This window comes from Atheta coriaria, unplaced genomic scaffold, assembly GCF_025399875.1.
Source record: "Atheta coriaria isolate IRGN ID8LTWV9N9 unplaced genomic scaffold, Caltech_Dcor_3.1 hic_scaffold_8_pilon, whole genome shotgun sequence".
NCBI classification, from domain to species: Eukaryota; Metazoa; Arthropoda; class Insecta; order Coleoptera; family Staphylinidae; genus Dalotia; species Dalotia coriaria.
In genome coordinates this window covers 2,020,145-2,035,647 of record NW_027045450.1, presented here as the reverse complement: position 1 = coordinate 2,035,647, position 15,503 = coordinate 2,020,145, and the positions used below count along the sequence as shown (strand labels likewise).

At 35.3% G+C, this 15,503-nt stretch overlaps 2 protein-coding genes across 2 annotated transcripts; one reads left to right on the top strand and one right to left on the bottom strand.

Annotated features, from left to right (window-relative positions):
* The first annotated feature begins 427 nt into the window (after positions 1–427).
* Positions 428–2,399, top strand: Ada3 (transcriptional adaptor 3). The gene is made up of 5 exons (XM_065309185.1): positions 428–612; positions 788–1,010; positions 1,076–1,251; positions 1,311–1,541; positions 1,595–2,399. Exons 2-5 carry the CDS (start codon positions 809–811, stop codon positions 2,210–2,212), a joined length of 1,227 nt encoding a protein of 408 aa, XP_065165257.1. The 5' UTR covers positions 428–612; positions 788–808; the 3' UTR covers positions 2,213–2,399.
* LOC135797025 (major facilitator superfamily domain-containing protein 12-like) lies at positions 2,228–14,025 on the bottom strand. The gene is given in 11 exon segments (XM_065309184.1): positions 2,228–2,521; positions 2,578–2,728; positions 2,788–2,896; positions 2,949–3,141; positions 3,465–3,688; positions 3,861–3,975; positions 4,830–4,981; positions 4,984–5,033; positions 6,032–6,115; positions 11,742–12,156; positions 13,879–14,025. Coding segments are annotated over 10 exon segments (1,533 nt in total). The 5' UTR covers positions 12,064–12,156; positions 13,879–14,025; the 3' UTR covers positions 2,228–2,388.
* Positions 14,026–15,503: the final 1,478 nt, after the last annotated feature.

Below are 15,503 nucleotides of genomic sequence, written 5' to 3'. Positions count from 1 at the left end.
TCTCGACTGAGTTGGCGCGACGCGCGTGGGCGTGAAATTCTCGCAGGGAGACTCACTTTCAAGACAATTTTTCGGCTATGATTAGATCACAATTTACCCAAGGAATAGCGAATAAAAATAAAATCCGCACGTTAAGATCTATTAAACTGATATAGATAAGAGGATACTTCATTATAAGTTAATTAATTTTATCAAATAATCAATAATTTAAATTCGGCAATAAAATAAAAAAGGTTTTAATGTTCAAATCTTGACTTTTGATCGATAACCCGGCGCGCAGCACAAATTCCGTCATAATATTTCAAATAGGAGACAGCGAACGTGTTTTCATTAAATAATAATTAATAATTAGTAAATTATTAACACTTCGCACATGCGTAGGACCATGTATACAGTTGGCAGTATAAAATTCTGGTTATGTTCCTAGACAAGACAACCATCTGCAGTGGTTGGTACCACTGACAACAATTGCTTTTGCTAAATTCGTTTATTGTTTGTTCTGTTGTACATTGCTTCAAAAGATTGCGGACAACCTGTGGATGATATACAATCGCTACATGAATAGTTAAATTCGTTGCGTAGAAACGCCGGATTTAGCTATTTATAGCTACGGTAAGTTTTATTATATTTTAGGGTTATATTACAGTTGACCATTTAAAAGTCGTACGTGTTTGGTGTATACTTGTCATTACTATCTCACTGATTGGTTGTAGTAATAGCCAAACAGTTAAACGTCATATATTTTCAAATTTCAATTTAAGATTTGTTTAATTTGAAATGATTGCAGTTACGGGGAGTGAACCATATAATGGACAATTGTAAACGTCCATTTGGTGTATCAAAAAGTGCATTAAATCGAACAATTTTAAAGAAGATGGAAGAAGCTGCTTCGGAAGTCCCAATGCCTGAGATTGGTGATGCAGAATCTCCAAATGGGGTGTGCACAACCATGCAATTTCCTATTGTTCACCATGCTGAACTACAAGAAGTGTTACCAAAGTACACATCCAGTAGGTCTTTGATATTGTTGTTTTTGGAGTAAATTAATGCAAAACTTTTGTTTTTTCATTTACAGTTCTGTCAAGAACACCTGCTGATGGTGTAATAATGGCAGATTTAGATAAATTACAGCATGAACTTGAACATTTACTCTCTGCATGCGCGGTGCGTCAACGTGCATTAAGATCCGACGTTGAATCAATTGACAAAGTTGAAGAAAAGAAGGAAAGAAGAGGAAAATCATATGAAAAGGTTGATAAATTATTAATTAAATAATTATTTGTTGCTAATTGTTTGTTGTGCATACATAGCCATCATCTGTGAAGAAAAGAAAAGTTGAGGAGAAGCCAAGACCCAAAAACAATCGCAGTTTGCAGCGTATTTTAAAAGCAAAGCCTTCTTTACCAAGCGCCGGCAGTACAAGTAGTTTGAATATGGAAGTAATAGAACCATTACCGCCTATTCAGAAAAACGACACTTCAGACAGGTTCTGGTTGTCTGTAGATTCATATTGCCAGGATGTTACGAAAGATAACTTAGTTGTAAGTTAATTATTTTATCATATTAACCATAAAAATAATAATTTTTTGTTTAGTTTCTTGATGACTTGATAAAGGAATGCTCTCAAGACATAGACATGAAAATTCCTGCTCTCGGCGAACACTACGCCACCGAATGGTCTGAACACGGCATGCAAGACGAACAAAACAACGGCTGCATCCTTGTAGACAGTCTTCTGGAAGAGAAAGCGATGGCATCATTGCTTTTCACATCAGTTTTAGACAAATTCAAATCTGCTGATTATATTAAAGGCGTGCATGGAATTCGCCATGGTTTATGCCTTGAAAAACGACTGCGTAGAGAAGGAATAGACATTGATGTTGATTTTTCCAAGTCTATATCACGCGAGGATGAAATCCTGCAAGAGATTAAAAAGTGCCAGAAAGAGCTGGAGACAGTGAATCAACACAACATCACCGAATTGAATAAACTGCGCGAAGTTGTCTGCAAGGATTTGAAAAAGCAAGAGGTAAAAACCGCCCTGGAGAAAGTCGATCGTGAAATATTAAATATGGCTCAGAAAGTATTGGTGGCCAAGGAGAAGTCGCAGGATCTGAATGTTTTCAAAGAGGAGACAAACGCGTTGATTCAGCAACAAGTGCGTTTGAATGCCGAGCTGCAAAACTTCAACAACACAGCGCTTTTGCAATAGTTTGAATCACTGAAATTGTGGATTTTTAATTATAATTGCATTCGTTTTAACATTTAAGATGGATACATTTGGTTAGCATTATGATCATGATAATTTATTGCAAGTTACATTGATGTGGCGATACAAAACAAAAGAATTGTTGAAATGTAGTTTTATTGCATTTTTTAAATTAAAGTTTAGTGTTTCATTCGTGGGTTGTGACATTGAAGCGTTGTTAACGCGAAAAGTCCTAAAATAATGCATGTTCCACTTGCGTAAGCCAAAACATTCTGATAGAAGTTCGGACATAAAGTTCTGTCTTCACATTCCCTGTAAATTTAATATTTTTTATATTAATTAACACAAAAGTTTACATTTATACATACATATGTTGTATTAGAAGCACCACCGCGCCAGAAACCAATTTATCTGTGAATGTAACAGTGCTGTACACTGAACCACCCTTAAAATTATTAGTATTAACAAACGTGGCAGTCAAACATAAACTTGTAATCATTGTTCCGGAACTTCCAGCGCCTAAAAGTCAAATTTACGTTAATGGTGTATGTATGGTTGCATAGTTGCATTGAGGTTACCTATAATCGCCGCCATTAAATAAACATTTGACATATTTCCGTTCGAGATGCCCAACGCTAACCACATGCATCCGATCAACGAAATACAGCTTCCAATTGCAAAAATTACCTAAGTAAAATATTAGTTTAGTAATTAAACAGTGTAAAGATGAGTATAACACCTTGTCGGTGACAAAATTAGGTCTATTGTTGATCGCCAGTGAAGTGGCAAAAGAAGCCAAGAAACACATAAGAGGTACGCTTGCGATGGCTCCACGAATAGAATTATCATTATCATTTGTTTGCAGCCGCTCCTCCAAGTACAACGGCATGTAGATGAGATTCAGGATGGTGTAAAGACGCGACGACATGTACCTGCGATGGTAATTGACAAATTTAACCGTTATTTTATGCACAACCTCAAACATACTTTCTGCGAGTTATAAAAACTAGCAGGTAAAAATTAAGTGTGAAACATGTCTTAGTAAATTAATAGTGGGTCTGCATTGTGCTGCCCTCAATAGAAAACATTTCAAGTTTTAAGTTTTTGTGATAAGCAAGATAAGCAATAGTTGTTTTCGTTATTTTCGTGCCGCCAGTAAACAAAACACGAAATTGAAGTAAAGTGCCTGTTGCAGTAATGTCTACACTGGTGAGTTTTTAACTTTAAACATTTTATTATTTCTATCTGGACTCACATAATTGAAACCTGATAAGTAACAATCGATCGGAGGAAACTCCTCGTGCGCATCCCGGATGCATTATTCGCACCATCATCACATGTTTGATTGTTTTCCTCCTCCACTATCCGGTCGCGATGCGTTCGGTGTGTTGGCGGCGCGCCGGCTGCGGCTGCACTCATGCCGCAATAAAATATCAGCGAGCTGACGATGCCCACGCAGGTAATAATTAGGATGATTTCCTGAAACGCACCATTACCATTCAAGTTTACAACAGCATGTGTTGCGCGTGGATGGCAACAAGCGCGATTTGATTGCGATTTATTCGAAATTTATAGCACATTGTGCCTGCAAATTGAAACACGGTGCAATTTGCGAGCGAGCAAAATTCAAAGACTCGTGTATACGTTGTACCTTGAACTTGTAGAAGTCCGCCGGGCCCAATTGAGTCACCATTGTGCTTCCGTTTCGTAATATTGCCCAGGTTATCATGTAGACAAAGATGTTACAGCACACAGAGGCTGTGTATCTAGAATATTATTTATTTTTAGTGTAAAGTTAGGTTAAGTTGCATGTTAAGATGGCGCTTTTGACGCAAACATAACCTTTAACCACACAAACATTTTTTGAGATAAAATAAACATTTTTGAGCTTATAACTTTTAAATTAAAAATAATTTACAAACAGATATATAATAAGATTATAGGTAATGTTAATCTCTTTCATTTGATACCAAATACGGTAAAATTGAATGAATAATTCAGGAGTAATCAAAGAAAATGTGAAATTATATTATGTGTAATCTGTTGTTGTTGTTAGCAGCGTGTTGTAAGTAAGTGCAGGTATAAATTTATGCGTGGATTTGTGTGGCAATCGTTCCGCGACACCGCGCACCGGCTGCAAAGAGTCAAAGTGTCAAGATGATTAGATAATTGCAAATTGAAGAGAAAATCTCTTTATCTCTTTATATTGCAAATCACAAAAAGTAACTGTATACCGTGCACTGTGCACCGTGAAGTACGTGCCGAATTATATAATTCGCCGTGCTGTTGGATGTTAATTGAAACATTACAAAATGTCAAAATGTCACCACTCTACACACAATAGAGCATACTCGACAATATACTACCAACTATTCTCATAATAACTTTCAATTTTTGATAAAAATATGAAAAATAATTTCATCCAGGAAGTATTTCGCAGTATCATCATCGATATCATCAATATCCTTGTTGCCCGCGGCACCCTCAGCTAGTTGAAGTTAATTTTTGTAAAATTAAATTCACTACAGGAAAACATACAGCCGCAGTCAACGTGTAGTTAATTCTGTTTTGATTAATTGCACATAAACGTCTCGCATTTATAATTACTTAAGTTAAGTACCTTATGGAAGTTAAGTTGGCACTGTGTTGATTATCTTTGGAGATGGTTGTAATGATAGATAAATGAGATATTTGCACTATGGCCCAGCCGATTTGGAAAAAGACCACCAGAAAACCGTAGTATAACAGCGTCCACCATGAATTTGGGGGTTTTCGGGAGCGTAAGAAAACATTGTTGTAAAACCCAGCGCTACTAAACCAGTACCTGTAATGTAAAGGTTAGTAAAGATAAAAATAATAATTTCCACTTCTGCTGTTTTACAGAATAGCTGAGTTTAGTTTGCGAGATATTCGCGACTGAAAAAATTCTGAAAAATGAAAAATACGCTCTTATTAGCACTTTTAATTATTTTTTCAGAAGTTAAACCCAGCGAAATTAATTTTTTAATAATCTTATCTTATAAAGATTTTTCAAAGTTTCAATTCCTATAATCCGTTCTTTTCTATCACTTTTAGTTTACAAGATATTCGCGATTGAATGAACTAAAAAAATAAAAAAGTTCTCAAATTGGCACTTTAGTCACGATTTCCGAACGTCTACCCCACGAAATTTATATATGTATTTACTTTGCCTTGTAAAAATTTTCCAAACTTCCATATTCTTTAATCCGTTGACCGCAATCGTTTTTCGTTGACAAAATATTACCGAAAATACTCGAAAAACATGATCAAAATCATAAGCGAGACATGTGCATTTATCCTTGTACGGTGCCCTGAACACGAGTCACTTCTACCGCTACCCTCGTACGGTGCCCTGAATGTGAGTCACTTTTACCGTCACCCCCTACGGTGCTCTGAACACCAGTCACTTGTACCGTCGCCCTTCTATGGTGCATCGAATTAGAGTCACCTGCGCTCAGCATTTTTAATTATGAATTATTTTTCATTCCTCTTATTTTACCAATTTTAAAATTAAAAGTCTTTTATCAATTAGTCTTTACCGCGTTTCGTTTTCAAGATAGTAACATAAAATTAATAATAACCTCCTCTGCCCTACTGGTTTTGCCCTTTTTCTTGACAAAGAGAGGTCAACGCGTGTGGTAGAAAAATGAAAACATTGCTAACGAGTAGGCAGTGCATGAACGGCAGTCTTTCTTTGCCTTCGTTTCGCCACTTTGCACACGCACGCCAACCTCTACCTACCAGTTTGCAGTTTGTAGATGTAGGATAGCGAAAAAGAGTAAAATATGCTGATAGACGCACCTGTCAAGTGCCACACCCGCGGGGTACTAATCCAGTCCACCGCCCAGCCGGCGGACGGCGTCGCCAGCGAGTCTGCGACTTGCCCTGCGAAACGAAACGAGTACCAATTATTTGTTTGCGATGATGGCGTGTGCGACATGGACATGGACATGCAAAGTGCACCAAGCTCCACCTCAAAAGATTAAAAAGTTGAAAATGCGTGGTCGTGTTAACTATAAACATACACACAACAGTTAATTAATTTTAAAAGCAATTAAACATAAATTACAGCAGAAATTCACGTAAAAATATAAAAAACACAAACAAAATTGATTTTTAAATACTTTGTACCAATTTTTTTCGTATTACAAAACATGACACAACAGATACACGCACACACGCAAGATATAAATTTATGAATCTAATTCTATCACACGTGTATAAATAAAAATCAACAAGTGAAACTGTTTTCGTTCCTAATTGAAGCACATTCGTGTTATTCGAGGTTCCAACTCAAGAGACGCCAAATGAACTTTAGATTGTATCTCAGCCGGGAGATGCAGCGATGAAGAAGTAAACCTTTGATTGTCGTAAAATAACATTGAATAAATTTCGAATTAAGGTTAATTGCCTGATGTATTGCCATCGCAGGCAGAGATTTCGGATTCTAAGAATCATTAATGAAAAAATACGACAATTTAATTTTACATTGAATTTTTAAGGCTTTTCTTTTTATTTTAATATTTTTAATATTTTTGTTGCGTGTATTTAATTTAATGACATATAATCTCTTAAAAATGATTAGGAAATGTGTTATAGTTACCTCGAAACGAGCAATAATAAACTAAATGGTCATATAGTTAAATTTTAACTATGAATGTACGTTAGATGCGGTTGCATAATAGATATTTACATATCTTTTACGTGTCCGTACGCTTTAAGCGTTTTGAGGTAACGCATTGCAATGAAATGGCAATAAACAAATATGTACGAGCACGTTAATAGAAATAAACTTTGACAGCTTTCAACTGAGCAGAAATATATTCCCTAGAAGCATTAAATTAAAAATTATGCACAGCTATTGCTAATTTGATGTTTTTATTGAAACACTTTGTATATTATTTGCGTACGAGTGCGGTAATAAACTCAGTTCGTTTTGTGGCTGGGCTGTGCCCAATTTTTTACAATTTGCGTATCACAATCACAATCGTTAAACGCGTGTCGTACGCATAGGTGAATGCGTACCGCAACATTTATTTCGAGTTCACTTATGCTCATTGCGCATTACACGCACTCGAAATGCGAAAATTATCGAAGCATATTTACGAGCCACAACTAAAATTTAAAGGGTTTTCGTAGATATGATGTAATATTCATGTAAATATTTTTATGCGCTTTAAATTATTATTAAATATTCATGTTTAACAACAATCTGGACCTGTGTGAAAGTGCGTATGTGATTTTTCGGTTACCGAATGCATGCACCTGTAAATTTAACGCACGCAAACCGAAAAAATAACTAGTATTGCGCGAACTGCGATTGCAAACGACTGAAAAACTCGCGTAACGAGCACTCTATGTGGATAATGAGATTACGCGAGAGTAAAATACTCGGTTTATTACCGCCGAGATCAATTTACGTGCATGGATACAGATAAAAAGCGAGCACGCAAAGTGCACGCCGAAATAAAACAATAATGGCGACATTTATAATAATTTGCGTATTGTGAAACACGTCCCCGAAGAGTATAAACTGGTTTTTATTACTTGTAGTATTGTTAATGAGCATGATTGCATAATTATAATTATTATTTACGTGAAAAACGAATGGAAAAATCAGGTTAGGTTACATCATGGTAGGCAACCAATCTTGCACAGAAAGAAAACACTCACTTGTATGCTGGACGTTAAAATTTAATTTCACAGTGGCATTAAAAGAATAATTTATTGCTGCTTCTTTGATTGATTGCACAAATGTAAATTATTCGACCACCGCCAAGCTGGTTTTCGAAAAAAATATACATGGAAAGCAAGAAAGTGCAATTAATTGCTGCGCTTGGGTTCGACTGGAGCAAACGCGGCGTGAAATTGGGCGACATCACAAGATGTCGTCGTCGGACGAGTTTTCGAACAAGTTTTCGGTATAAACAGCGATTTTTTACGATTATGTATGCTTACAGACTGCAGTTTAAAGCTTTAAAGCGCCAAAGCTTAAAAAATTACAACTTTTCTGTTTTTATGTCTGCACCAACCTTAAATTCTCGAAAAGTTAATGTTTATGATGAAATTACTTGTTTAAAAATAAAATTGTGAGTCAACAATTCTTACCTTTCACTTTTTATGAACAAAACGATGAGTATAATAAACAATTGACACATTTTCTGATGTCTTTGTTGAATATTGCACATTACACATTAATTAAACGCCGTTTTGCTATTACCTAATTAGGAACAAACTGCATGCTACGCCTAAGAATAATTAAAATTTTAATTATTCGTATTTAGTTAGCATTTAGCGGCGGTTTTGGAGGCCGGGCGTTTTATTGTTTACCACACACGTCCCAGGTGATTAAATTATAGTTAATTACTCTATTGAAAATGAAGAGAAGTGAAGCAACAAGAAAATCATATTAATTGATGCAAAAGACAACAAAAACATGAGAATAATGCATGTGATTAATAGGCAACCAAGAATACACGACGTGAGTTACCATAACCTATACTATGGATTAGGTGTAAATATTTTGAGTCATAAAATGAGCGATAAAATTTCGCCGAAGACGAGAATCACATTTAGGTAATTTTTATGCCTCATTAAGTGAAATCACAACAACAAAACATGTTTCACACCGGTGAGACCTCAACGTAAACCACAGGCAATTAATTATCTTCAATCCAATCACATACAAGTAAATTCAGCGACGAAAAATCTTTTGAATCGATTAACCAGATTCGATCCAGATACGCAATCATGGCGATCGTTAATTAACAACAAAATAAATGCCAGCGATCATTATCCATGTTAAATATGTCAATAAAATACGATCAATTCATCATTTTGGCCTGCGCACCGCAATAAATCAAAATTCAATCGTGAATAAATCGTGAATCAAAACCGTCTAATTACTGTATTACTCAATCACATCTGCGCATGCGCAAAAGTTGCTAGAATATAGTAGTAAGCTTAAATTGACTTAAGTGGAGTCTCGGAAAGATGTTGCGATACAATCCTCGAGAGATAATTGTACCATGCGGCCGTTTGTCGTCCTGTCGTCTCGCTGATTATTTAAATTGAGTCGCCATTCATTTCGACGACGATTACGGCGACGCCTTGAAGTCTAGCTCGATTCCATTTTCAATCGGCGATCATCATTTGCATAAATGCTTCGAAACGTAACTAGTTTTCTCAACCGAGCGCAATAAAATCGTTGGCAATCTTGTGTTCTTGAGTTCGCGTTTTCAGCGTCGAATGTTTATGTATGGCGCGCGACGTGAAATAATAGTTAGCCGAGTTGATGGTTATAATCTTCGGCGAGGATATATTTTATGCCACAACACATAAAACTAGTATCTCGCGGTGTGTATGTGAGTGTATAACACCTGCAATGGAGGCTCTGATGCTGCAAACACGCATGTGATGTGGTTTTTTTGCGCTGCGCGCCGATACAACGATTGGTTCAAGGCGAACTCATGCAAATTTGCGTTTAATACACGTAACGAGCGCAACGCGCTCGAGTTATTCATCAATCTTCGTTTGGAGCGAGAATTTTTCATTAAATCTTTAGATATGTGCAATAATAACTCATGTCTAAAACATGGTGAATAATTTACTTTAAATTTTATTATAGGCAACCAAATATTCAAACTAGAACAAATTTTAGGTTAGATTTTACTGAATTTATGAGTAATATTAATTACTGTGTACTTGTATTGTAACAAAAGCAATGTAAATCAGAACAATCGACGATCGTGTTCCAAGGTTAAGATAAACGATGCTGAGAGAGTTGTTTTTTGTAATTTTATTGTCGATTAACGTTTGCCCGCAATCTCCATCTCGCAAAAGGCTTATAAATCGATTTAAAGTACCGCGATACACCAAACGGCCATAAAATCTTGTTACAACTTAAGCTCTGCATAGACTTAAACATAATTCAATAACATTTTCAGAAAAAACACATCGTATAAGTATATTTTTGCCTCCTTTGGTCTTTAGTTTATTATTATATGAATGTAGTTACACATAGTTTTTTTTTCGGAATTAAAGTTCTTTCATAACGGTCAGTAAACTTAAACTTTGAACATTGAAATCTTTTCAGATTGAATTTAAAGCTCAATGGAATGATAAATGAATTCACAACATCAAAACACGAAATAAATGGCATTGTAATAAAATAATTACTTTAATGATTGGGTTGAATGCTGAAATTATTTCAAATGTGACTTGTAACATCTCAATATTAATTGGGATATTTTTTATTGCCTGCGATTATAATTAAATCATAAAAAAATTATTCGTGTATTACTCAGCGTAGTTTAATTTGATTTTTTTGGTTTAAGATTAATTGCGTTCTATTACTTTCTTTTTAAGTTTTAAAAACAGTTTGGAATTGATTTATTTATTTAAATATTTAGATGTTTTATTATTTCTGGTAGTGGGGGATAAATGTGCACCAATTGGGTGGCTGAGTACGTTGCGCATGCGCGTTGAACCTATTCCAGGACCGTATCACGCAAATGCATTCATTTTGAAGCCATTTAAACATAATAATCAAATATAAATTATATTCTATTGCAGCCGATGCCTTGGAGGCCGGTAAATGATACTTAATCGGTCTATGGGCTGTTTTTTTCTGCCTGCCTCGAAATTACCTTGTTTATTTTCTCGCCTCACGGGCACACGCGGCCCGCAATAAAAACGATTAACGTTTTTCGAATCTTTCAAGTTTACGAGTATAGCGACGTAATTTCCTGGGTTTAATTTCAAATTTATTTCGGGTGCTTGAATAAACTTTGAAATTAAATCCCAGCATAACCTAAAAAGCATACACACGCCAATATTTGAACAGTGTAATGAGGTTATGCGCTTGTGCTGGCATTACGAGACAAACAATCACAGCCATTACAATCACTTGTAACTTGTTGTTGTTTAGCTGTTTGTGTTTGGTGGCTTTTCTAAACGCTTGAGACTCGAGCGCTTTAAGTGCTCGACGTCAATGCGGTGGCTGAACTGGAGCAACATTATAGGCCACCGAACAATAAATGTTTATTATATAAGCACAAAGCAAGCAGTGCTAATGCAATAGCAAGTTTATATCGAATAATATCGAGCAATGCGTAATAAAACCGACACATTACACATGCCAGCCGCTCAAACTTTAAATTTCGCACCATTATTATACATACATTAACATTTATACCACATTGATATCATTTTATTGGAGTAATCGGCTATAATTAATTTTATTCTCGCGCTAGCGTCAAAGATTAAAATTTTCAGATTAAATAAATGCATTTATTACATAATTCCCTAGTGTATTATAGAATTTTTCGAATTTTTTGCATAAAATGTGATTTAGTAAATATATTTCTTGTTAAGAAGAAAATTTCGCATGTTTGCACGTTTTCTCGCCTCAGAAAAGTGTAAAAAAAGTATTGTTAGCTTTAGAATCACTACGTGCCAGGTGAATTATTTTCTAAAATTTTATTACCCCTGTGTCGTTGTATTTACGTACCTATCATGATGAGCGCCCCTGCAGTGGTCGACTGCATGCGCAGCACGATCTGGAAGTAGAACAGCGTGTACGAAAACCAAACCGCTGCGCACAGGTCGTTGTAGACGTGACCCAGACCGTAGCAGATTTTCTCCATCGGCAGCGCGCACGATCTCATCACTTCGACCTCGTTTTCATCATCATCATCGTCGTCTTGGGTGACAAACTTCACATTTCGATTTTTAGCGCTACTAAAATGCCCGCCGTTGTGTGAGCTGCCATTTTGTGTCCTACTAACGCCATCTGGTGGTGTAGTTTCTAATAGTCTTGCTTTTTCACTCATTGTAACACTATGAGACGACTATAAATAAGATTTAATGTCGTATAGACGTTGCGAAGTTAAGTAGCAGTCGGTCGCGTAAAATTATCCGTAAATCTGTAAATAAAGCGATAAATAATAATAACTTGTACAAAACGTACACAATGCGGTTGACGGGAGTTATGTCGGTCGTAAATTGTCGCCTTGGTAGCAATGTAGAATAAATATGAGAGTTATTAAGTGAAAATCATGTTGCATTTTGTTGCATTTTGCAACATTTTAGAGAAAATAATTAATATCTTTAAGAAATTTAATATTATAATAATTATTCAATTAAAAACTTATTCGGAATTAAAATATCTATGTAATTATAATTAATTTTAATTGATATAAAATTTATATACAGAGTAATAACGAAAAACGTGATTTTTTATGCAAAAAATTACAGTTTTTTATTGATTACTCAGAATATAATTAAATTTATCGATATATTATTTAACTATTAGTTGTAAAATTTAATCGCGAATGTTTGGTGTCTTTTGGATTTTTTATTGCTAAATGCAAATTAATTTCAGCGACTTTTTTGCATTCTGCACAAATCGTTTCTTGCGCGCGTGTTATTTATAGCACTGATATCATGCGAGTCATTAGCGTGCATATATTTGCCGTAACATTCATAATTACCACCTAAATTAATAGCGCTCGACCGCTGCCAGCATATTGTACCGGCTTGTGTACAGGAAATAATTAACGCGAATATTAAACGAACAACAACAGAAAAAAGCAACAACACGTTCTTTAAATATAATAAATATTTTATCGTGCGTGGGTGTGGACGGCATAAAAAATGCAACTGATAGTTGTTTAGATAAAAATAATAAATATTTATGAGCATAGATAATAAAAATAAAAATGTCGTATAGATGGCGTTAGTGTACTATAGGCAACTTTTATACACTGGTGGCAACACCGACATACCACCACTATATTTTTTATTACATAAAATGTTAAATCGTTAAAAGTATCATAATTACCACACAATCATTGTGCCACGCCGGCGTGATAATTATTATAATACGCTACAATCACGAAACGGGTGCATTAAGCGCTTTTAAAATGTGTAAATTCTTGGGGGGCATGACTGATGGAGATTTCAAGAAATCAACCTGACCACCGACCACCTTAAAAGGGTAGATAAAATAGAGTGCGTGTGTGCGTGACACGAGCTGTGCGTGCGCGGACAATACACGACAATGATTAATTCTTCTATTTTGAATTTTTCTGAAAATACCGCTTGCAAAACCGGTTAACCGAGGGTGTTTTTTAAATTTATTGAACTTGCAACGTGCAGAGAGAGATTATAATTATAATTATATTCTGCATTATTTAGTTTTGCTCGTTTTGCTCCGGCATTACTTTGATAGCACTCGTTGTTATAATATTCTAGATTGTAGAAAAAATCTAGTTGTACCTGTATAGCCTTCAACGCTTCAACTTGAAGAAAATACGTTTGTACCCTCTGGCACTCTGGTAGAGTTTACTACAAAGTGCTGACTTGGTGTTTTATAAAACATGATGGCGGCGTCATATATTATCCCGGTGAACGAGCACACGAACAGCTCGATTGACTCAACTAGGGACCCGCGTGGCTTTCGAGCATTTTACGGAAACGTAGCGCTCCAAGGCGCACAAACTAGTCGTAGTCATGCAGAAGGTGTGTGTATGCATCTAGTCCTTCTATTTGCGGTTAATATTAATAGTTTGTGTTGTGAGTATAGAGTAGAAACACTAAGCAAAACGGAAAACTTGCTGACTAACTCCCGAAGTTGGATGACTCACCCTCTTATTGTAATTATAGTAATTTTTTCCTTTCTGAAGTCACACTGGACAAGGTTAGGAAGATGTGACACAAGTGACACAACAATTTATTTATCACTAATTTTATCTTTCTATTGACTTGTCTAGGAAGCAAATGGCGTCTGTTGACTGTTTATACTCATCTAACTTACGTCCATATCACTCCACAAGGTAGAGAATGTTTTTTCTTTTTCTTTTTCAAAACTAAGGTTTCTCAATATATAATACACAATATACAATATGACCAGATAAGGTATAAGATTATTTAACTCCTGACGTTGCCGCTTATGCTTGGTTCTGCTGACGACAGTTGGTAGCGCTTATTTGAGGTTAGGTTACAAGCCTGCTGCACGAAACTCGATTAGCGTGGCTCGCGTTCATTGCCACTGAGTAATACAATACTTTTAGACTACCAAGACCCACATATATCCAATGTCTACACGAAATAATCATGTAGACATTCGTATTAGTCAATTTTGGTTATGTTATCAATTAATTGCGTTGCCCAATCATTTATTTCGGATGTTGATTGAGAAGTAAATGTTTTACACATGTTTGGCGTTTCGGTTGACCGAATCGAGATCACTTGCGTTATGAAATTTTGGATTTACAAAATTTAAGGCCCGAAAGTTAAAACAAGGAGACCGAATGCCTTGTATGTGTCACCTGTTATGGACACATTGTTATTGGATCATTAGTCATTCGATAATTTGGTTATTAGATACCTTTTTTAGGATATTTGGGGTACAAGTCAGGATATCACCTATCAAACAATGAAAACTGATTCAATGGAGTGTAATTCCTTTTTAAAGTGTAAGACTTCAAATATTTGAGGTTAGATTACAATATCTAAGTTTATATACACTTATAGCATGCATATTTGCAATAAAATGAATTTGATTACAGCTCAATCATAATTAATTCTATTATTTGTTTAATAACTCACGCAGCTCTTGCATATGCATATCAAATGAAAATGAAAATGAAAATGTCAACATTGAGCTTGTTTACTTTACACTGCACTTAGCAATTTCTCAATTAGTTTCTCGGTAATATAAACAAAAAAATGTTTCCAGGTGTAGATAATATAATTTATTCCAACACATTTATTATTATTTTATTGTGAATATTGTGCGTTAACATGTGAAATGATAATTAATCAAGTGCTAGTCGAGTCGAGTTGAATAATCACCTTAAAGTTGATTAATAATGCATATTCTACTGCCTTATTATTAACCAATTAACAACCACAAACTAGCAAGTGTAATTTGATAGTCTCTTATGCAATACATATAAATTTGGTTATATTATATCAAATTCATTGAAAGTAGGCAGCCAATTATACATGTTTTATGTGTTTACACTGTCTAGACACTCCTATAACCTATAAATACTTGAAAGAACGGTTAGAATGTGAGTAACGCACACAAAAAACAACAAATATGTAATTATCATAATCTAATAAAGTTAAGTAAGCTCTAAACTTTCGGCCACACGAACCACACGTATTGTGTTTTGTTTGGATCATTGTCTATTGTTGTTTTTTTCGGTAGCGGCGACTCGCAGTCACATTTGAAGGTTAATTTGCTTGCCATTCACCTACCAAC